Source organism: Aedes aegypti, chromosome 3 (assembly GCF_002204515.2).
Source record: "Aedes aegypti strain LVP_AGWG chromosome 3, AaegL5.0 Primary Assembly, whole genome shotgun sequence".
NCBI lineage: Eukaryota > Metazoa > Arthropoda > Insecta > Diptera > Culicidae > Aedes > Aedes aegypti.
The window spans coordinates 348,107,151-348,132,798 of record NC_035109.1 but is presented as its reverse complement, the minus strand read 5'-3'; the positions used below and the strand labels follow the sequence as shown (position 1 = coordinate 348,132,798).

At 40.8% G+C, this 25,648-nt stretch overlaps 1 protein-coding gene across 2 annotated transcripts in view; it reads right to left on the bottom strand.

Moving 5' to 3' along the window:
* The window catches only part of LOC110677949, a 448,566-nt gene that overhangs the window by 123,294 nt on the left and 299,624 nt on the right, over window positions 1-25,648 (bottom strand). For both annotated transcript variants that reach the window (XM_021850027.1, XM_021850028.1), the window contains exon 4: window positions 438-540. In XM_021850027.1, coding sequence (XP_021705719.1) covers window positions 438-540 — 103 coding nt within the window. The remainder of the gene's footprint in view (window positions 1-437; window positions 541-25,648) is intronic.

Here is a 25,648-nt window from a genome sequence, read left to right as displayed (position 1 = left end):
ACACGAGAATGAATGTATAATGCAAGAACAGGTGCGAACCAATTTTCTCTCACCGGAAAAAGAAAAACCACCAAGTGCCGTTTAATTATCGAAACTTTTGCCAATTTTTAATCTTTCGAACGTCCAACAAATTACGACTGTCCACCGTAGTCGCTCCGATAAGCTTCGAGGGATTTGTTCCGCTCGATGAACAAAATCCAGCGACGTGAGCATTCGCCATTGCGTCGGAGTACCTATCACCTTCGAAGCAGAACTTTTCTTGTAATCTCTTCCAACTTCTTCAAAGCGATAGAAGGAAAGCTCGATGGAATAGGGTAAGCGTGTACCTGACTGGATTCGCAGAACCAAACTGAAAAGGACGAACTGGGCTCTCTTTGTCTCCTACTTTCTATTCTACTTGCACTTCGCGGAGATTCCCCTAGTGCTTAAATACTCACCGTTTTATCTTGTAGCAAACTTATCCTACAGCTTAGAAATAAATCATCGCCGTTCTGCACCGTGATGTTGGTTACGTTGTCCGTTTCGAAGTGTGGACCGTACCTGTCGAGGGGAAAACAAGAGAGAGGAAAGGTGGAAAATGTTAGAAAAAGTGGGTCAATTCCAAAGGCGAATAAAATGGCGAAGTCCAACTGAGCTGAATTGGAAAGATAAAAGGTTACTGGAAACGGGCATTGTGTAAGCACAGTGCTCCCCAGACCGTTTTTATCATAAAAAGTCACCATCAAATCTGTGATCCATTGCTATTCCATTCCTATTCCATTCCTATTCCATTCCTATTCCATTCCTATTCCATTCCTATTCCATTCCTATTCCATTCCTATTCCATTCCTATTCCATTCCTATTCCATTCCTATTCCATTCCTATTCCATTCCTATTCCATTCCTATTCCATTCCTATTCCATTCCTATTCCATTCCTATTCCATTCCTATTCCATTCCTATTCCATTCCTATTCCATTCCTATTCAGATTTAAATTCAGATTCAGATTCAGATTTCCTTAAGAAATTACCTATCTTAGAAAGAATTCCGTGTTGAAGGAGTTTTTCGTATTATCATTGTTCAACAAGTGACGGGGTTGGTGGTCTAATGGCTACCGCTTCTGCTTCATAAGCAGAAGGTCATGGGTTCAATCCCAGGCCCGTCCCTTTCCTCGTACTTTGTAGTTGTATATTGACCTTGGATAACGTCTTACGGCAACATATGGGGGTACAATTCAGAAAAACGAAAAATTGAGCATGTAACGAAAAATGGTCAGGTTTTGACCGCTAATAACTCAGTCATTTATCGATAGATTTTCAATATTTATCCATGAATCGATTGGAAATTTATCCACGCGTCGATCAAAATGGAGGACACTATTGATTATTAGCAACAAACTATTGAAATATCGTAAAATGTTGACCCCTTTCTTATCTAACCAACCACGTTCAAGCACATTTTTCGGTTCCGCTTCCCACTATAAAAGCGCACCGCACCCTGCTTCTTCCCTCATTCTTCTTTTTGCCGTCAGACTGTGAACACGGTCGGCGAGCAAATTTCGAGAGTCATTCGCGTCCTCAGTTCAGTTTTCAATAGGACGCGAATACAACACGCATTAGAACCGAAGAACCACGCATTTCGGAGCCGCAGCAACTGAAGCCGCTCATTTGAGTGCAACAGCCAGCATAATCGTTTTTGGCCAGAAATCGTCGCTACCTGCCAGTGCTCCGCTGTCATTGCCATGCGGGAGGCTAGCGCGGTCATTCTGGTTCATTAGATCGAGCGGCACAGCCGTCACCGTCCGTGTAATATTCCCTAATTTGTACGAGATGGCTGAAGAAAATCGACCAAAGCCGCTTGTTGAAGCGCACATCGTCATCCGCACCGCAAATCTCATCGGGCGAGGAGGATTGAAACCAGTGCGCCGTCAAAATGTATCCGTGTTACGCAAATTCAACAACTCAATCGGCACTTTTCAGAGCCAACAAATGTGTTTTAAAGAGTTATTTGTATAATATTCCCTAATTTGTTTACCACATACTTGCTATAATCTCTTAATTCATCTCATAGCATCATACAATAATTGATTTATTACGAATAATTGACGATACGGCAATTTGGAGCTGTTTCCGAGGATGCTGCTGCAGTGCCGTCGGGTTGCAATAACAGCATAATGCTAATCTGTACATCCCTTACCCAGACATCAGTTTCATTTAGCCTATTTCCCAGATAAGAAAACGAAGAATATGAAAGGAGGAGCATCATCTGCTATTCTAAGGGTATAAAGCATCCCTCCTTCGTTGAATCTGGTTTCATTCTGTTTTCGCTTTCGAGCTGGTAAGAGCTTCTCCAAACCTGCTCAGCTCCTCGCTACCAGAGGCAAGCTGTTGTACGAGATGGCTGAAGAAAATCGACCAAAGCCGCTTATTGAAGCGCACATCGTCATCCGCACCGCAAATCTCATCGGGCGAGGAGGATTTAAACCAGTGCGCCGTCAAAATGTGTCCGTGTTACGCAAATTCAACAATTCAATTGGCCCTTTTGAGAGCCAACAAATGTGTTTTAAAGGGTTATTTGTATAATATTCCCTAATGTGTTTACCACATACTTGCTATACTCTCTTAATTCATCTCATAGCATCATACAATAATTGATTTATTACGAATAATTGACAATACGGAATATGGAATCGCAGATCGGTCTTAAGGTGACACGGGAGACCGTGTTATTTTCCCTATCTTTTGTCTCACTCTAACAATTATCATCATAACTTTGCAGAAGCAAATCTCTAGTTTAGGTGAACCGATTAAACTGAAAATTTAATGGATTGTGCACTACATATATATAATGCTAGTGATACATTTTTCGCATCGATATATTGAGTGGTACTTGAGATAAATGTTTCAAATGGAGAGGGTAATTTTAATCACCGTCCCGTGACCTTTATCAAGAAGTCCTGATCGATTTCACCGCCAGCAACAACGATTGCTGTGGCGCACAAGATTCGAAAACTCTGCACCTGTTATGATGTGGAGCTTGGCTTGTCAGATGATTATGGTGATATTTGCGCTGCCGAGATCACTATAATGAATTGTCGGCCACTACTGGTTTGCCTCTACATTTCTCCGGATACCACAATGAAGCAGAAGAAGTTCTTTATGGCGCGGAACTTCTTGGTGTATCAAAAGGAGACCATGCCAATCATCGTGACAGGTAACTTCAACATCGATTTGAGCAAAGAGGAGTACACAGAGTTAGCGGACTTCATGGACAAGAGCCTCAACCTCAAACTGGCTTCGGAATCCACTAAAGCAACCAATCTTAGTGGATCATGAATGGACCTAACGTTCAACCGGTATATTTGTTTGGAGAGCAAAAGTTACCGCTCATGCATCATCTTCCATCGACCGGTTCTATCGGTGTTGAAGTGTTAACCGAACCAACCAAATAATAACACTCAATGTCCATAATAGATCAGAATTGACATGCAACAAATAATTTGAAAATTGATTAGATTTTTTGTCAGTACCTAGAAATCTTCCATAAGTTCGTGATGGTCCTAAATCAGGAAATAGAAGAAGCTAACGTTATCTAACGTCAACTTGGCGGTCGTATCTCGGAAACAACCTCTTTCTTTTTCACTTGCTTCTATCTACCACTCTTAATATGTCACAGTTGATGTATCTATCACGGTTCATAGCATTTGCTAGAACCCGGGACGGACAGGAATAAACCGTTTCCCTACGCTTCCATTCGTTTCATAATTATAGCATGCCTTCCTTTACGCCTGATACATAGGCAGTCTGCTAACCAAACCAGCAAGCTTCTCTGCCATAAAAATTACCCCACCCTTTCACCCTTCCCGCATGAACTGGCGTTGACGCAGTGGTATATACGGTCAACCGTGGGAGCCAGTTGAATGCATCATCAATTCCTTCCCCTTCCCCTCATTGGTCTGCATTCTGACGTGGCAGGCACTATTGTTGCCTAAAAATAGAAGATCACCAGCACTTATACACTGAGGGTGCCTGTTAATCCCAAGCAGTCATCTGGTTGATTCCTTGTGTAAGTGCAGCTGATCTGGCGATACTGGAGTAGCAGCCACGGGCGGCCAATCAAGCTCAAGCTCAAGCAATACTGATCATTGTTCAACAGTACTGACAATGTTACACCATACCAGCTTAATGAACAAAATCACATAAAATATTTTTTAAACATACTTAAAAATATCAGACAACAAAACACAGCATATCATTATGAGTGATGTGTGCCAGTTCGTGTTATAAAAACATAAAAGTTGCAACAGTTGAGTCTTCAAATGAAAATATCAATAAACATAAAATATCCTCAGATATGCAGTGAAACTGTAGAAATCCGCTGGTTAGCACAAATATGATGATAACTTTTTCTGATATTAACAGCCTGGGAAACACCGTGATAACACCACCAGGAATCGTGTACCTGATCGACTCGATTGCGAAGTAATTGGATTTTTAAATATGCAGTGGCATTGTGTGGTGGTAGCAGAGCAACAACAGTTCAATCACATTGTGGCCATTTGGATGGAATCATATGCATGCTAGAATGAAATGCATGCACTTGAGAGTTTTCCCCCTGAACAGCGTAGTTGGTTGATAATATCGTTGCACTGTTGGACATTGAATTTGTGATTGGATTCATTGCACATAGAAGTGGCAGAGCTTGGCGCAGCTCGGCTGGTCAAGTGATATCTCAACATATTGTTGCATGATGAAGTGATTCCAGCAATATGAAAAATCTAACAGTTGAATAACAAATTGGCCAATGCCAAGTACAGAGCATGCCTTTGATTGTTGGAGTAATGTATAAATGTGAACAACCAGTGTAACTTAACTAAAGCATCCTCGTAAATGTAAACGCTGCATCGGAAGTTGATATCCATACACTGTTACTCGATGTAACTATAATTCAGAATATGAAGTAACGATGAAAGGTAGATTTATAAGTGTGTGTAAGTCGAACATTCAATCTATCATGATTTCTGCCTTTGAGACACTAATCTCTTCTTTCCGCTAAAGATTCTCCAAAAATTCTTACAATTCATTATCGTACTGTCCCAGAGAACCAGAAATCGCAAGAAAGTTCACGTTACAACTCGTTTATTCATACTAATTACATCAAACCCGCAAAACACCGTGGACAAACTCGTCAGATTGATGAGTTTCCTCGCATAAAACACTTCTTTTCTGAGTTAATTTGTACATTTTGTTTCGTCCCGTACACTCGTACAAAGTAAGTCGAATCAATCCGTAGCAGCTGTCAAATCAACAATTGTTATCATAATTTAAGTCGCAAAAGGTCACAGGTTAGTTCGGTAAAATATTTATTCACTCGCATTGCATGTTATTATTCATCACATAATATATGCACGCATATCGCCTCCACTTTTGTATGTAGAAGGCCTTTTCGCGACATCTTATGAGTGAAATTTTGCACATACAGTGCCCGAAATTCCTATAAGCGCATGACCATTTTTCACCGGCACATGTAGTATGAAAGTCCAATACTTCAATAAATCATGTCTGCTTTTAGGTATTCGGATAATATGATATTTCTACCAACTACTAAGACTTTTCTTTCAAACAGTTTGGAATGAAGAGGAAAAAACGGGATTTGAGTATGGAAATTCTTATAAGCGCACCATTATTTTCAGATCATAAAAAATCATATCACAAGAGCACAACAACTTTAGTACTTGGTTTGTTTACCATTTTTCAGAATTGTTTCATAAATTCGTTTCGGCATTGAATCGACGAGGTTCTGCAGCATTGTCAAAGGAATTTTACGCCACTCCTCTCTAACAGCTGCTTCCAGCTCTCGAACTGATCCGAACTGCCGTCCTCCACTGTAAACCCGTCTTGCGAGGATTCCCCAAAGATTTTCGATTGGGTTTAGGTCCGGACTCCGCGCTGGCCAATCCATAACTGGGATGTCCCGCTCCAAAAACCATTGTTTGGAGGCCTTGCTGACATGGATCGCAGCGTTATCTTGTTGAAAAACAAATTCGTTTTCCATCACATCCTCCGTAAATGGGATCAAAACACTGTCCAGAAGCTCAACATAGTTTTTGGACTTCATTCTGGTAGTAATTGTTGCAATCGGGGTTTTACCTCTACGTGAAAATGCAGCCCAGACCATCAAACTTCCTCCACCGAAATTTCTGCTCAGCTTCACTTGCGGATCCTTCCGAAGATCGTGCCAATAATACGCGCAGCAGTCAGGACCATCAAGATTAAACTTCTTCTCGTCGGAAAAAATCACGTTGTTCCATTCCTGCTTCCAAGACATATGGTTTCTGGCAAAATCCAGTCTTGCCTGAACATGCCTCGGAGTAAGGTTGGGTTTTTTGGCCTTTTTCGTGTACACCATGTGTCCAGATCCACGTAGTATTTGAGATACTCGCCTTGTTGTGATGGAAAGACCCAATTCCTTCTTAATACCGGATGAATCCAGCTCCCCGGCTTCACCAAGCTGGATAATTCGGTTCCTCTCACGGTTGGTGATCTTGGAGTTGCCCTTGTTTTTCTTCCGGATGCTGTAATTCTCACCTTTCTTCAGGAAATTTCGCACGACCGTCTCTCCTCTACCGATCCTCTTGGCGATTGCACGGTTACTTTGGCCAACATCCTTCAATTCAAGGATTAATCTTCGCTCCGTTTCGTCCAAGAACTTTCCTTTCGGCATCTTGAAAACTGTCAACAAACAACACTGTGCACGAATCGCAAAACTTTCCGCACGCATCCGTTTACATCGGCAGCAAAAGAAAATGACAAGTTTTTGTAGTGTGAGTGAAGCAAACACAAATGGCGTTAGCTTGGACACTGTGCGCTTATAGGAATTTCCTGGCCAAAAAATGATATTTTTATTTCACAAAATCGAAAAATTATTAATTTTGACTGTCTTTTATACAACCAAGTGGAAATATAGCAAATATCATTTTAGTAACAGATCGTCAATGTTTTATGTAATAACTAGTCGCAACAATCGGAATTTCGGCCACTGTACAAAGCCTCCAGGTGATTGCGTTATACGTACATTTTGGTTGTCTGGGGTCACATTTTGTATTGTCCCGAGGTTTATTTAAGGAATCCTAATGATTCTTGCGGGATTCATTTTTATGATGATTCACAAAAAAACTTGGTAGGTATTTCACTACAGAGTCATTGTATTTTTTGAGCTACCCTATTGTAAATCGTGTCCCCACTGTACATCACTTCTATTTTCAGACAATCTCCTCCACTTTCAGATGGTTGTCATGAGCTTTAGTCTGCATACATCTCAACTGCAATCGTACGAGAAGGGATCAAGTGGCAGCACATCATTTTTCCTTCCAATAATACCGTGCCGAAGTAGTCTCACCCCATCCCGTCAAGTAGACCCACATCAACCGATGCCTTCGATGGGGATCAATTTCCCAGAGGGTTCAACCTCAAGTGTCAATATAGAATTTTCACAGCTCGACTTATTGCTGGGTTGGAGGAACAGACGAGTTTGGTGGGAAAAGCTACCCGGAGAAGGACGAGGATTGAAGGAGGAAAGGGTCTAAGGGAAAACTGGCAACTGTAAGCTGCTTGAAGCAGTTTCGATTATTCTAGCTGGCTATAGGTTTTAATAATTTTCTCCTTGAATTTATAGCACAACAATGGATTTTGATTCATTACATTGGGCGGAACATGAACACGGCACACTTCCGCTTACGGAGCGAAACACGATACAGATGACTTGTTTGTGTGTAAACGGCAATAAACAGGATACTTTAAGCAAGGCTTCCGGTGTTGGTTGCCACCGTTTCCGCCGCCGCCATCACCGCAATGCAACACGACCGACCAAGAAAGAAGATGAACATAAATTAGACTTTCTTCCAGTCTTGGGGATTAGCTGGGTTGGTACCATATGGTACTAGTGGACGGGTTGGTTCCGTGTTTGAGCTGAACTGACTAGCTGGTGGAAGACAGTGAGCAGATGGCTGCTTCCTGATACACAAAGTCAAGTCATTTTACGATTTTTCAAATACCACGTAGTAAATTTGTATGAAATTCCGACGAATCAGTTTGCGAATAGTACGTATATTTTGCATCAATAATACACCATTAGGATATAAACTTGCAGACTTACCATCTGTTTATTGATTTCAAGGTGACGTACAATTCATTGAAAATAAATCAACTGTGGCAGATACTGTCTGAACATGGTTTCCCGGCGAAACTAATTAGACTGAACGTGCAACGCTGGATGATCGAATCATTCAATCAATTAGGTGTTCGGATTGCAGACGAGGTGTCAACCTCGTTTTAGACGTTAGACGGATTGAAACAGGGAGACGCACTAACGAATTTACTGTCCAACATAGCACTCGAGGGTGCTATTACGAAATCTGACGTGCAGAGAAATGGCACTATCATATCGCGGTCGCTCATGTTCCTTGGTTTTGCGGACGATATCGACCTTATTACAATCGATCGCAGGTCAGTGGAGGAGGCCTTCGTGCCCCTTAAGAGGGAGACAGCGAGGATAGGCCTGACCATTAATTATACCAAAACGAAGTACATGGTTGCAGGTAGAGATAAAGGTAGACTGTTGCTGTGGTAGTGTTTTGATGGCGTCCACTATGGGCGGTTTCCATTCAAACTGATGACCAAAAATATTATTTCCATTCCATGTCGTATTTATGAGTTTTGTGATACAAATTTTATGTTGTATTTTCAAAAACAAGTTTTCGAGACTAACTTTTGAATATGGGCTATAGCGAAATAAAAAGCTCTGTTACTACTGGAGCAATTCTCGCTGAAACCAGGCCGCCATCGGCACCCATAGTTAGAATTCCAATTTTATGTTACTGATCGCTAGTTTTCGATAAAACTTAAGGGTGGTCCTTTCGATTTACTCAAATTGGTGGACCCCAGCTAGAAGTAATAAATATTTTGGCGGCCATCTTTAATATGGCCGCCATCTTGAATCTTGTTATAAAAATCGTTTTTTCACCATTAGTGCACCGCTCATTTTGAATTCTGAGATTACTATCAGAAAGCTGAAGAAAAATTGCGTAAGGTAGGCTACAAAAACTAGGTGAGCAATGGTATTTACCCTATGAAATGAACGATTTTCTAAATCATGTTTCACGATTTTGACGTATATGGCTAGTGCAATCAATGCAAACGTCATTGTTTGTACAACAAAGAAACAAGTTTTCAATCGTTGGTATAGTATTCGAGTCAGGTGAAGAATAGGAGTATTATTTTGAGTGAAAAAATCTGGCGGCAATCTTGGATTTTGACGCCATCTTGGTTTTAAGTAGTAGAATGAGTTTTCACCTTGTTAGCAATCAACGTATCGAATTTAGAGGCTACCAAGAAAACCAAGGTTGCGTATATTATTTTTCTTATTATTCTTCATTTTCCTGACGTTACGTCCCAATTGGAACCAAGCCTGATACTCAGCTTCATTGGATACATGGAACCTGTATATAGGTTATTAAATAAGAATTTTCTTCTATAATGCGATTTTTGATAACAGAACATTTTTGAATTCAGGAATGAAAAACGATATTTCTAACAAAATTCAAGATGGCGACCAAATAAAAAATAGCCCTTATTTTTTTAACTTCAAATGAAAGCTAGATCCTTTGTCTATACGATACCATTAAGTTTGCTGTGAGTTTCAAGGGAAATATAAGATATATCACGTGAAGAAGTACCCAAGATTTATGAAAAAAAATGGGCTTTTTCGCAAATTGTTTAGCTAGCTGGCGTACGAGGGGTCCACCAATTTGAGAAAACCGAAAGGACCACCCTTAAGTTTTATCGAAAACTAGCGATCAGTGACATAAAATTGGAATTCTAACGATGGGTGCCGATGGCGGCCTGGTTTCAGCGAGAATTGCTCAATGATGAATATAACACATTTATGCGATTAACGTTGTGCAAACCATTACAAATGTTAGAACTTACATGGAAATGATGATATGAATGATTTATTTATTTATTATATATGATCATGCTACAAAGCAATAAGAATAATACTTACAATCCCTATCGAACTAGTGTTCCTTAAAAGGGACGTTAGAGCTTATTGAAATAGCTATTTAAATTAGTCGAGTTATATTACTGAATTCAGTTTAGAGAAAGTTCTACATAAATACTATCGAACAATGAATTGATCAATATTAGATTTTATATAAAATATAAGGTTACGCCTGAATTGTTGAATCGCTCGAGCACTCTTGATTTCTTCTGGTAATCGATTGTATGTTGCCGGCCCTAAATTTTGAAATCTTCTTCTTCCAACTTCCGTTCTAAAGCCAGTTCTCTGCAGCAAATGAGCATATCGAGTCTGATGGTGATGTGCAGCAGCATTAAAGTTCCAGTTATGATGCAGATTGAGATTGTTTAGGATTTTAAACATTATCGTGGCTGTTCGCATGATGTACAGTCCTTGTATTGGCAGAATATTATGTTCAGTGGCGCTGTAAAGCTGATTAGTTGGGTGCAGGTAATCCAATTTGAATATAGGCCTATTCACATGACGTCTCAAATCAGCTGATCGGGAAGCACTTTGACAGTTCTTCTATGAAAATGACAGGCCCATGTTAGCACCGGTCCTCCACCGATGTAAACAAATGCATAGACGGATCTGTCTCATGAAAAGGCCCATTGCTTTAACACATCTGTTTTGCTGAACTTGGATGTCTTTAAGGTATGTGTTGAAGGTTGTACCCCAAGTCGTTATACCATATTGATACCGACTATGGATAAAAGCGAAATATATTAGTAGAACATGTTGTGGCATATATTTCGATAGCTTTCTTAGAATTCCACATTACAATGCGCAGTTATCAACAGTATTTCGTATATGGCAATCCCAACGTAGCTTGTTGTCAATGTAGATGCCCAAGTATTTATAATACGAAAGTCCTTCAATCGTTACGCCATTTACTGTCAATGTTGGATGAGGTGCAGCATGGTTCTCTCTAGCTCCAAAGACCATTAATTTTGTTTTGTGCAGATTTAATGACAGTAAATTGTTCTCCAGATATGCCGTTACCAGAGGCAAATCGTTTGACATGTCTGCAAATAGTTCTGTTAAGGAGTTGCTCTTATACATGATTGCAGTATCATCGGCGAACAGTCTAGGGTGTCCTTTAATTTGGAGCTTTGCAATATCGTTGATGTAGATAAGAAGCCATTTAGAAGATTTAGCGACATATACAGTGTCTTACCGATTTTGGCAACAAGGCTCGATTTTTATGTTGCCAAAATTGGGATGTTGCCAAATTCGGGAATTTTGAAATGCTTGTGTTTTTATCATTCTTATCTCTAAAAGTATCAGAAAATGCATGGCAATTACTACGAATGATGTGAAAAATGTCAGGGAGCCTTCTTCAGTTCAGCTTTTGATTTAAAAGCAGAAACATGTACTTATTATATGCGCCATCTGAAAAGCACACTTGTTCTACACAGTACAAGCGTGGTATTACTTTCAGTGGCCATTTGTGACTGTTTTAGAGCGCAAATGTGCTTTAAAACCAGACCATATCAAAAGTAGCAGATTATGAATACAGGTTCGGTTGAGTATCCTTTCGGTTGGGTTTATTTTAGAGATTTCTTGAACATAGAGCGCAATTTTGGTGACCACAAGTCTTAACAGTGAAGAAGGTTCTAAGTGGAAAAAAGTGGAAGTTTTTCTAAAAAACTTCTTACTATCAATGTTATCACGGTTGAAATGTAATGTCAACTTTTTTGTCAAGACTGGCACCGCCATGCATCCAGAAATAGAGTTAATGACGAGTTCTTATCAAGCATTACACTGTTCGACAAAAAAAAGTCGATATGAATGCACAGAGACCGGACACCCCGGGCTTGAAAGTATAAAAATAAACAAAAATAATGGCGTTTTCAGAATGTTCGTGTCTGCCCCAGGTCATTTTTAAAATATACTTGAACTTTTTGCATTTTTTATTTAAAAATCTAATCTAATCAATAAACCGACACAGTGTTTTATATTCAGGACAGGGGAATTCATGTGCCATATAATGTTTTTAACTTTAAATACAATATGAAGAGTTGTAATAAGATTTCCAGGGAGCCCTCCCCCCTTTTTTGTACCCTCCCCATTTTTAAAGTATCGCAAATGATGGAATATTTGATATACAGGGGGTTGTCAAAATAACTGGGACAGGCAAAAATTGAGCCAACTTTGGAATGCTGTAACTTTGACAAAAATTGACCGATTTCAATTCTTTAAGAAGTAATGGACGGGTCAACTAATCTAGTTTTGAGGTGCATCCACGGAGATGAACTATGACCACCGTATCCGGTGATAATCCGGATTTCCGAAAGCATGTCTTATGCAGTAAAATTATGACGTGTTTTTAGCAAAGGTCTCGGCTAAAAAATCAAAATTTTACTACACATGAAGATAGAAGATCTAATTCTGAAGCGATTGGTGCGCCAAGTATTAATATTGGTCCAGAAACAACCAATATATGGCCATTTCCCCGGAATCGGTGCCGGTAGTGGATCCGAATTGGGATCAAACAATTTATTCACTCAAAATATGTCGCGCAATATTGTTTTCTCCCTAGCTTATCATAAAATACCCTATTATAAGTTGAAAATGAGTCTTGTACAGATTTGGCCACTCATGGCGCCGCCCAGTGCCACGGGGGAACCTTGCATAGGGGACATTTCGATTTTGACACCAAAGCATATCATGCGACGGCTCATTCTTCATGTCTTGTCGTAAATAGGGCAACTGTAGACTCAAAATGGATAGTTGACTACAGTGAATACTTCCGGGACCACCGGATGTCCCCGAGGGAACCTATAATTAGGGACAATTGAAATTGAACTCCAATACATATCGTGCGACAGTTCATTTTTCATGTCTCGTGCTAAATAGGGCTATTGTAGACCTAAAATCGATAATTGACTACAGTGGCCAATTTTGGGACTACCGGAATTTCCCGGAGGAACTTGTCATTGGAGACATTTTTGTTTTTACACCAAAACATATCATGCGACGGCTCTTTCTTCATGCCTTGTCGTAAATAAAATATCTGTAGACTCAAAATGGGAATTTAATTGAATTGGCCACTTTTGGGACTACCGGGTGTCCCCTAGGGAACCTATGATTAGGGACAATTGGAATTGAGCTCCAATACTCATCGTGCAACGGCTCATTCTTCATGTTTAGTCATGAATAGGTCAACTTTAGACCGAAAATGGATATTTAACTAGAATGGCCACTTTGGGGACCTCCTATAGTTCCCTAAGGAACCTATCACTTATGGGACCACCGGAATTTCCCGGAGGAATCTGTCATTGAAGACATCACAGCCTCCCTCAGGGATATCCGGTGGTCACAAAAGTGGCCACTGTAGTCAAATATCCACTTAAGGTCTACAATAGCGATATTCAGTTATTCTCTGAATTATTTTTTAACTGTTTTTAATAGAAAGAATAGTTAAAAATATTGGAAAAATTTAAAAAGCCCTAAATTAAAGAAGTGCAAATTTGTGCAGCTAAATTCATCACGGTTCACATCTCAAAGTACCCTTGGAAATAAATTTCAGCCTGGGACAACTTGGGACAAAAAAGTATAGGATGTGTAAAGTTTCAATATAAAATCAAAGATATTTTTTTCAGTTCACTCTCCGCATTTTTTCGACCTAAAGTACAATTTTTTATTTCATTTTATTTTTCTTCGATAGCTTTTCGAGTAAGCTTTCGGACAGTGTATAAAGATCTGTAAAAAAAATATTACGATTATGCAGTATATCGTATTCAGTGTGTACCTTGTGTTTGCACTGAATTTTTCATTTTCCATAAAAACTCTAACTTTGCCATACTGTTCATTTAAAATATAAAAGATCTTGCCCTGATATTCCGGTAATATCTTAAGGACATTTTCCCAATCGTACAAAGATGGCAGTCAATATGACACCCGTCAACTCTCTCAGCTTCCTTTCCTCCAAACGCTTCCCCTCATCCATACTCTCCCACAGTCACTGAGAGCGTCCAAGAAAAATGTAAAATGTTCCAACTAACTTGCTTAGAATGAGTACATTTTGCTACTCATACCAATACATTGTATATTCTTTGCATCCGGACACATTCTGGATCTGTACTATCAACAATTCCCTAGTTTTGTGAAGAATTAAAATCACTTCGCGAATATACATATTCTCTCACAATATTTGTACCCTCTCACAACACATTTTTTTTCCGTTTATACTTGCTCTTCCATACATCGCAGCACTATGAAATCTTGATGGAATACTCTATATATTCCACATTTTCAACTGAAGTTGTTTTTCAACGCGAAAAAATAATAATTCGTCACTTTTGTGCTCGAACAAACTATGCGTAAAAAGCTCTCACGGAATCGATACTCCGATTTGTTTGTTTTTTGGCTGTCAGTCGGATGTTGCTAGGGTTGTTGCTACACGGAGACGGAATTCAACTCAATTTTGGGTTGTTTCAACGCAATTCCGTAGTTGAGCCCAATAACTCAATTTTAGATAAATTTCCAAGGTCTCCACTAGGTAGTTTGGCTTTAATTCCATTAGAAAAATATACTCAATTTTGGGTTGATTTAACGCAAAATTGAGTTCTTTCGATCCAAACATAAGAAAAGTTGCATTTACCCAAATATGGCTTATTGGGCCAAAGTACCCCCATTGGGTAGATGCAGCTCTCTCTATTTTTGACAAAATTCGTGTGGGAGAAAGAGAAAACCGAGAGATTTTGGGTTGAAACTATAATCGATATACTTAATTTTGGGTAAAGTAAACTCAAAAATTAGGTTAAAATATTTCTCCGTGTATGTAATTGAACAACATCCTATGATCTCACTAAGATGTCACTACTACATATACTGCAAATATACTTAATTTATCTCACGAATACTACGAAATGCCTTACTGCAGACGCAGTGAACTTTCACCTTAATAGAATTGTTTACTATGGAATGATGTACAAGAAAACCTATCAAAACAAATCATTTTTTCGATTATTGGCTTTCTGATCGCCCCTTAGTGGCGTCCCTAAACGATGGAGCTTTATAATAAGCTTGGCAATAGCTTGACGCTACTCTGTAGCCATCAAGGTAATACATCATTGTCACGGTGAAGATTAGGTTGATGTACCATTGGTACTTTGTGTACCTGAAGCACAGGAATAGACCCTACAGAGTGCAAGTTGAAGAGTCTGGGTAAGCATAAGTTTTTTTTCATTGTGTCGTCGGATTGTTTCGTTACGTTAAGCTGAAAGTGGATTGTGGCTACTCAGTCAAGGATGAAGTATAAATTGGTGAGCTCGTTTCATGGTTTTATATCAAATCTGTAAAATTTTTATGACCACATTTTATCATTCAGCTTTGAAATGGCAATGATTTTTCAACAAATTATGAATGGTTCGTCACTATGAGTGTAGGCATAAACTCTTATTTATAAACTACACAGCGAAACAAAAATGATAATTTTGTAGATTTGGGTCTGCTGAATCTGATGCCGTTCTCAGAAATGTTCCAGCACGTCACAATTTTTTGCTACAGGTCGCCAAAGTTGCATAAAACACTAATTTCATTGATGTTTACATAAATTTAAACAAAGATTTATCAAAAAAAAAAAAAAAAATTGTGATCTAATCCACCAAGCATGCAAAATAGGACTATAATTTTCATTTCATATATAATTTGGTTGAAATTGCACGGGTAAATTTAGATTAAATCGATTTTTTCAACATGCATGCAGTCTCCATACAAAGTTCTTCGTTTCTTTTATATAGAAAAATACAATAGTTTTCTAAACCAACAAAAAATAACTTTTGAGCATCAGAAGTATGATGAACTTTGTAGATAAGTATTGTTATACACATGATGTTTGAGTTCTGAGGCAAATTAAACAAATAAAATGCCATACAAGCTGGAAAACTTGCATGCAAGTTGGCTGAAATAGTCAAATTTAGCTTTTTCAACAGCCAATATCTCAAAAACTAGACGTGCTATGATATTTCTGAAAACGACAGTGGAATCAGCAACCCTTAATTAAGTAAATAGCGGTATTTTGGTGTTTGAGACAAAACCGTGTTCCGCAGTGCTATTTATGTTTTACATATATTTTTCCAAAAAACCCTTTACTTTTATCTTAGTTTTTGTAATTGAAGAAATACTTTGGATGATTCGACACTATGAGTGTAGATTTGCAAAAGTTTTACTTTATTCAACAAACTTTGCATGGTTTGCCACTGTAAGTGTCGTCATAAAAGTGTTCTGTGATAATCCAGCCAATCGAGTTTTTTTTAGTTTTCATATGAGTAAAATATGATAACACATGCTTTCGTCCGTACCGCTGTAGGAATGATGCGTTTAGGTCAATCACGGAATAGCAACCATTGATATGTGTAGTCAGTCTAAGCTAAGCTGAAGTAAATGAATAGACCCCACATTGTGGTCCTGAGCTCTCTACCCAGTAACTCCTATCGCTACCTCCTAGCGGTAACATCAGGGTTATTAGCAATCCTAGGAAGGATCAAGAGACTTATTCCGGTGGAAACTTTGCTCGTATGTTGCCAGAGAAATGATGAGGACATGCTTTCCTATCAGAATCCTTATGCTAGAGTGGGACATTGAACATTACTGGCAAGGTGATCCTCGGGTGAGACAGGGAGTTTGTGTAGGACTTACATTTGGTCGGTGTTCAGACAAACCGGACTAGATGATTTTTTGGCTTTGTAAAGATAAGTCAACGAGTCCATCAGTTCTTATTTTTCCGATGCAATTTTGTTTAAGATGGTTCTTCAAATAGATAAGGATCAATATAACAATAAATAGTGCAAATATTTTGTTATTTCGAATGGCTTAAACGATCTCTCAGTCGCTTCCCTGGTTTTTGCAGCAGTACCAGTTTCTGGATCTTCCATATTCCTGGAAAGTTACCTTCGTCAAAGTGCACCTTCCTGAACTTGTCCGAATATGGCAGCTTTCAGCGCTACGTTGGGTATTCCATCTGGACCAGGGGCTTTCCTCGATTTAAGTCGTTTCGCCGCTTCTACAAGCTCGTTGTTAGACACTTGCCGTTGCTCAGCTATTGCTTCTGCGTCTGCACTGTACGGCGTTGGTGGCCAGGACGTTGGATCGTGCTTCGGAAGAGGCCCCACGATTTATTACAGCTTGTCTGGGCACATCTCAGCTGGTGTTGAAGGGCCCTTGATCTTTGCCATAACGTCGAGTCGGGTTGGTGTCCTTGATCTTTGCCTTAACTCCACGGGTTGGTGTCTGCATCACAACACAGCACCTTGTAGCAAGTAAATTTTCCTGCTACAAGGAGCTTATCAGTCCTTTACAGTCCTTGCTTCTCAAAAAGGCGTCTTTCGCTCCCTTCTCTCAATTTCTGTTCCTGCTCTCTGAGCCCGCCTTCTGGCTCTGAGACACGCAGCACAAAGCGTGCTGAGCATGTCATTTCATCAGTAAGCTGGTCGCCGATTGTTCGTCGAGGATTTGGAATGTGAGAACTGCCGTGCGATTTAGTAGTCGTAAATTACGACTCGTAATGCGGGACCTACGCACTGTGTTTTATTTTCTCGATTTCATGCGCTTTTTGAATAGCGCCTAAACCGTTGATTTTAGCGATATAGTTTGTTCGGAGAAGTTTCTTGGTGTATTGAAGCGCATCTTATGTTGAAAAAAGTTTTGTGATAAATCCACCTAGCAGTGAGATAGAAAAACTATTTTTTCAAAACATTTAGATAGACATATATTGTCTTCGGCAAACTTGTAGAATTGGCAATTTGAAACAATTTTGTCGAAGACATAATTTTTCTATCTCTTATACTTTTTGAGATATATGCCGTTGTATGTGAATGGCCCCTATAAATCATTTTTTTTTATCAGTATTAGTTATTAAGTATTTGCTCCCCAACGGTAAGAAATTATCTGTAAATTACAACAAAAACATTTATAACATATTCTATACTAAACTAGACTGTTGCCCAGACCGACATCTAAGACAAAACGATCCGACCATAGGGACTAAACGTAAGTCGACAAACCTTAACTATGACTAGACTAAACATACAGACATGTATTAATACGACCAAGGTCTTGCAACAAAAAACAATGTTTTTGGACTCAATTATTTAAATCGTTGTCTCCGATTAGGATAATTATAACCTGCCGCATTAGCACAACCAATTTCTGCGTTTTATTTGGCGGTGGTTATAATCACGGAGGTTAACCCCCACGGTTCCAGTACTCTGTTGGTTAGAACACCAACATATTATAATTATCGTTTACCATTCGGAAATGTCGAGTCGCGAAGCATACGGTCCCGGGAAAAATGTCAAGGTGAACAAAAAGGGTAAAAGCTCAAAAGCGAAATCAGATGAAGTGGTTAATAGTTTTGTTTTACGAAAAATAATGTTGAACTTTGAAGAACAGCTTTTATTAGGAGTTTTTGGAAAAACTATTTAGCTCTTCAACCAAAAGCATTTTCTAAGATCTTATATTTTCACAGCATTGTAGAATAATAGTTAAACGATGCACAGAAAACCGATTATTATTTTATCAAATAATAAAAAAAATATAGCATAAACAAAGTGTCCACTTTATAAAATGAACAGTCCTTACTTTAATTTTTAACATTTTTCATGTCTTCTACAAAGTTGTTAAACATCTCAACACGCGTGTTTTTGCTGAACATCGCGCCTCTATATCTCTTAAAGTAAAAGAATTATCAGTTGAATTCGTTTCAATAAGGCTTATTTGTTGGATAGTTAAAACCCATGCAAAGACGCTTATAGACAAAAGTTTTTATCAACTTCCGAAAGTAAAGATATTGTTCTTTCATTATTTGTAAGAGTTGTCTGCGTCATTTTGCGCCGAAACCAGTTATAGAGGCCTAAACTACCCCTTGAAAAAAGAGTAATTCATGAATAACTTTGTTACTTCAAAAGATAGGGTGATGATATGTTCAGCAAACACACGAGTTTTTTAATGACAAACAACTTTGTAGAAAACAGAAAAAATGTTAAAAATCTTGGAAAAAAGTTATGATAAAAAATATGTTTTATAGGGGCCATTCACATATAGCGGCATATATCTCAAAAAGTATAAGAGATAGAAAAATTGTGTCTTCGACAAAGTTGTTTCAAATTGCCAATTCTACAACTTTGCCGAAGACACCATATGTCTATCTAAATGTTTTGAAAAAATAGTTTTTTCTATCACACTGCTACGTGGATTGATCACAAAACTTTTTGCATCAAAAGATGCGCTTCAATACACCAAGAAACTTCTCTGAACAAACTATATCGCTAAAATCAAAGGTTTAGGCGCTATTCAAAAAGCGCATGAAATCGAGAAAATAAAACACAGTGCTACGGTGTCGTTTGTTAAATCAATCCATTTCTATACTTCCCTGACGACGTTGTTATCCTCGGAAGGACGTTCCAAGCGGTTGACGAAGTCTGAAGCGTGAAGAAGAAAAGGTTGGGTTGGTGGTAAATACTTCGAAGACAAAGTATCTGTTGGCAGGACGAACCGAGCGTTAGTATTGACATAATTGTTAGAAAAGACAGCGATTTTTTCAAGATTGTTGACCTATATCATATAGCTCAGGATCATTGGTGATGTCAGATAATAACTGCAGAAGAGAAATTTGGAGACGCATTGTTACTTTATGAACAAAACCACACTGTTCTTGATAGCAAGTTTATTACGGGCTTCAAGCTGGAAAATCGAATTCATTATGTTTTGAACAATTCTGTGTCAATTTAAACTTACATTAAACAGTGCACCATATAGTTCAAGCGATTAAACTATTGACTTGCTCTTCTTTTATATCCTTCACCTGCTAAATTAATCATGGAAACATAATTAATCTAAAGCATTTAATAATCTCTTTAAAACCTACCGACTGGCGAGAATCCTATTTTGGCTACAGCGGTTACAAGGGACCCTTTTTGGATGTAATTGGATGTTCCTAGATAACATTTGGTGTTAGCAAATAGTGTGTAGTGTCTTAGGAGTTTACTTACAGCGTTGTAACTAATAATTCTAATTATTTACTCAGGATGGAAACAAATGTGGTATGGCAGAGGTAAACAATCGAATCTGTTTTTCCCTACAATCATATCCAGCAGTTTACATGTATACGTAATTCACTATTCTTTTCGGTGTTCAACACAGCTTCAACGGTACGATGAACGTGTGGTGGCCAGTGCTGCCGGTAAGGTAGCTGTAGCAACATTCCCCTCCCCGTGAGGTCCGGTAGGATCCTTCACTTCTTTTGTTACATCCAATAGCGCCAGTTTGGATACCGGCCGTCGAAAGAGTCCACTTGAAGTTTGTACTAACGCTTGTCGAACCCTTCCATCTCTACCAGCAGTCACGTCTAGAACACGCCCTCGTATCCAGCCGTTTCTTCTGGTCTCGTCGATCACGATGACCAAGTCTCCAGTCCGCATCGGCTTCGTATTCTGCAGCCACTTTACTCGTCTCGTCAGGGTTGGGAGGTACTCTAGGATCCAACGCTTCCAGAAGTGATCAATCTTCCTTCGAATCAGGTCCCAAGAAGGTTGAACGGCTGCCTCTGAATCTTCGCAGGTTGTTTCACTCCTGTTGAACTTCCAATGATGAAGTGATTCGGCGTGAGCGCCTCTTGTTCTGCCGAGTCCAACGGTAGATATGTTAGGGGGCGCGAGTTCACTATCGCTTCCGCTTCTACTATCATGGTCTGTAGTCCTTCATCATCCAGTTTGTCTTCCTGAGGCATGCTGGTTAACGCGTTCTTGACGGAACGTACCATCCGCTCCCACGATCCACCCATGTGTGGAGCAGAGGGTGGTATGAACAACCACTTCGTCGCTGCACTCGTGAAGGTCGTTGCTGCCTCTTCTTCGAGGTGCCTGATTTGTTCCCGCAAAACACGATCGGCTCCGGTGAAGTTACGACCGTTATCGGAATAGATTTCGATAGGCGCGCCTCGACGACAAACGAATCGGCGAATGCAGGCGATGCATGACTTCGTAGAAAGGTCGTACGCTACTTCGACGTGTACAGCGCGTATGGTCAAGCACGTTATCAGGCATATCCATCGTTTGGCTGTTGCACGACCTATCTTCACCAGGATAGGCCCGAAATAGTCGATGCCGACGTAGCTAAACGGGCGAATTCCGGATGATAGACGGGCTGTCGGAAGTGGACCCATCATTGGCATTGCTGGACGAGCCTTGTGCACCTTGCACCATGGGCAGCGGCTTATTACACTTCGAGCTGTGGTACGTAGTCGAGGAATGTGATAACGTTGACGCACTTCATTGACTACCGTTTCGAAATTGGCGTGTAGCAGCCTCCTGTGGTAGTCGTCAAGGATAAGATAAGTAACGTAATGTTTCCTTGGTAAGATTACAGGAAACTTGACGTCAGTAGGCATCTCTTTCGCCGCGAAAATGCGGCCGTCCACTCGAAGAATTTTATCGTCGTCCATCGTGGGAGTTAGATTCCACAGCACACTTGATTTCTCCAGCTCAATTTGTTTTCCGTTGGACAGCTTCCTATTATTCGAAAGGACGACTACCTCATCGCGATAAACTTCGGACTGAACCAGTTTCCAAATGAGAACTTCTGCTGCGTGTAGTTCATCCTGCTGTAAAGCTGATGTACGACGTTTTCCACCGGTTCCAGTTCGTTTCAGTCTGCCGATGAACCGAATTACATAGGCTGTTGTCCTCAAAAGCCGATTCCATTTGGAGAACCGTTCAAAGGTGAACGGATTGTGTAGAACTGGTACATCCTGGTGCAGGTAACACGCTCGAAGCTCCTCGTCGGTAGTTGCAATGCTGTTTTTCTGCGCGGGCCACATCTTTTCTGGTTGTTGAAGGAATGGTGGGCCGCTAAACCACCGACTTGACGCCTCAAGACTCAGCTTTTCACCCCATTTAGTGGCATCATCGGCAACGTTGAGTTTGCTCGGGACGTATCTCCACTGTTTAACACTGGTTGTCGATAGAATCTCTCCGATGCGGCAGGCTACGAATGGTCGGTATCGTCGATGCTCTGACCGTATCCAAGCCAACGTTACTTGCGAGTCCGACCAGTAGACGCAGCGTTGGATCTGAACGGTGTGATTCTCCTTCACGAATGAAAGTAAACGTACTCCCAGGACCGCCGCCATCAACTCCAAACGAGGAATTGACACGTATTTGAGAGGAGCAACCTTCGTTTTTGCCGACACCAAAGCGCACGTTGCTGTTTTGTCTGACCTGATGATGCGGAAATATACCAACGCTGCATACGCCACCTCGCTCGCATCGACGAAAATGTGGGCCTCCAACGAATTGTACAGAGCAGCACTTGCTTCGTTGAAGTAACACCGTGGTACGCGAACTTCGTTGACGTCCTTCAGTAACTCGATCCACTTCACCCACCGCTCGTTGATCTGATCATCGATGCATTCGTCCCACTTGATCGCACTCCTCCAGATATCTTGCATCATTATTTTCCCGTGCACGAGAACGCAAGCCAGCAGCCCCAAGGGGTCGAACAGACTCATGACACACTTTAGGACTTGCCGCTTCGTTGGCTTTGCACCTGCTTCGATCAGTGTGACGATTTCCTCGCGAAAGGATGTTGAAAACCGTAGCACATCGTCTTCAGTGTACCACAGCATTCCCAGCACGCGTTCTGAATCAGCCTTCATAGCGAGATCCTTGGTGGATAGCTTCGGATGCTCCCCTAGATACTCTAGAACAGCCTTTTGGTTGGAGGTCCAGTTCCGCAGCTCAAAGCCTCCTTTCGAGTGAATCCACCTTACTTCGCTCGCCACTGACTTTGCTTCGTCGGTTGACTCAAAGCTATCTAAATAGTCGTCAACATAGTGGCACTTACGAATCGCCTCTGAGGCCCGTGGGTATCGCTCGGAGAAATCCTGCGCGTTGCGGTTTTTGATGAACTGAGCGGATGAGGGGGAGCTAGTGGCCCCGAAGGTAAGAACGTCCATCATGAATACGCTGGGTTTGTCTACAGCATAGGTTCCCAAACTTTTTAGATGCGCGACCCACCCAGCCATCATGCGTCTTCTTCGCGACCCACCAGAGAGAAATTATTGTACAAATGAGTTATTTATTGTAACTTTCATTGTCTTTCGATACTTTGTTTATAATTAATGACAAGGCGCGATAAACATGCTCAAAATCAGTTGAAAGTTTTAGTTTGAGTTGGAGTTTTAGAAAAATGAAATGTTTGAAAGTCGTTAGTTTTCATTCTTTTCTTACTTTACCGTCGAAATAAACTACTTTTTAACGAGAGGTTAATAGAAATTTAAAGAATATTTAATTTTAAAGGACTAATTATCATATACAACCATTTTTTTGCCAAAAAACTAAACAACTTTTACCATTAAATCACAATTATTTTAAGAACGTGATAATGTTTTTAGCCTGCTATCAGTATACAATTTCCAAGCTGGACATTTCAGTATAACAGCAATTTTACGATATTTATTTTTTTGTTGAAGTTTCCAAATATACTTTTAATAATTGGAAATTTGTTGCGACCTGACAACTTTGACAGAAAAAGTTAAGATGTGTCCACTGACCTAAATAAAATCTATGAAAATAAAGATTTTTATGAAGTGACAACATTCAAAACGAAGAAAATAGATAGAAAATATGATTTTTTTTCGCGACCCACCAGAGACTACCTCACGACCCCCCTGGGGGTCGCGACCCACAGTTTGGGAAACTATGGTCTACAGGATTTTCACGGAACAAGAAGCTTTGAGCCGGTCGGTCACGCTCGATGATCTGTACCTGGTGAAACATCTCCTTAATGTCACCACTAACTGCTACTGGATACTGTCGGAAGCGGAACTGCACGGAAGGGAGCGATGTCAGGAGGTCTGGACCAGAGAGTAAAACGGAATTTAGGGATATCCCGTCGACTTTTGCGGCTGCATCCCAAATCAAGCGCACTTTTCCTGGTTTCTTAGGGTTGCACACAGCGCCTAGCGGAAGATACCATGTCCGTCTGGGATCAGCATTCGCAAGCTCGTCTGCAGTCGCTCGGTGAGCATACCTCTTCTCCTGGTACTCGCTAATTTGCCGGTGGATATTTTCCTTTAAAAGCGGATCGCGAGACATTCGTCTCTCAAGGCATTCCAAGCGTCGAAGGGCCATGGAGTAACTGTCTGGCAGCTCTACAAAGTCGGACTTCCAGAGCAGTCCCGTCGCAAATCGATCACCCACCCTAATCGTCGTCTCCTCCATGATTCGCCGTGCTTTCGATTCTTCGCTGGACTCTAGCTTCTCCGGATAGTTTGTCGGACAATCTTCGGCGTTGAAGTAATTTTTGATAAGAAGATCCAGTTTCTCCTCGGGTTCACACTCGCACACGTGGTAACTGTACTCGTTCGTTTTGTCTACCTTATTCAAACTGCCGTAGATGCACCATCCTAAACGAGTCTTCGTCGCTATGATACCACTGTTCCCCTCCTTGATCTTCTGTGGGACGGCCAGCTGTAGGTTTCGTAGACCTACCAATATCTTCGGTGTGATGGCCTCGTAGCTCCGAATCGGTAATCCTTTCAGATGGGGGTGGCCCGCTTGCAGCTCGGCGAATCGTAGTGTTTGCGACGGCAAGTTAAGATTCTCGACTGTGCGCGCGTGCATCAACTGAAACTTCTTCTTTTGTCCCACTTCCGATACTTCCAGCGATACAGTCTGAGACTCGTCCTCGCTTCTCGTCATGTTAGCGGTCCACCTGAGGCACAGTGGAACTGTTGGCCCTTCTACTCCCAGCTCTTTAACCAGACTTTGCTCGATCAACGTCGGAGAAGATCCCTCGTCTAAGAAGGCGAACGCGTTTACTGCTTTGGATTTTCCGTACAATGTCACGGGAACGATTCGGAAGAGGACGGTCTGGCCACAATGGTGGTGAACATGGTTCTCCGCTGAGGACCCAACTGGCTTGATCGATGCGTCAGGTTTTCCATGTAGCAGTTGATGGTGACGGTACTCACAGCCGTTAATTCCACATCGGCTGGACACTCTACAAGGGCGACGACCGTGTGGATTGAGGCAACTGCGACACAACTTTAATCGTTGAATGGTTTTCCATCGATCGTCGATCGAGAGTTGCTGGAATTTTGTGCAGCTTTTCAGACGGTGGCCGACATTTTCGCAAAATAGGCACGGCTTTTCGAATTCACAATTTTCTTCCGCTGAAATTCTGCTACTATTGCCCTCGGAATGGGCGTTGACGCTTTTGGGCTTTTCGCTTTTGGCTTGTTGAGCTCCAGTGTAGATCACCACCTTGCTGACCGACTCAACAACTGTCCCCATGAAGTTACTGAAAGTTCTCAAACTCGCTTCTGGCTCGTACATCAGATGCTGGGCCCACTGCAGCTTCACATTGGCCGGCAATTTTTCCACCAACTCTTGAAGAAGCGCTGGATTCGACAAGTGTGCTTGTTGCCCCGCTGCGATGAGATGCTGCGCCAGATTTCTAATCGAAATTCCAAAATCGATCAGCGAATCCAACCTCTCTGGCTTTGGTGCGGGTGTTTCACGTACAGACTGGATCAACTTGTTGATGATGATCTCCGGACGACCGTACAACGTACGCAGAGTGTCT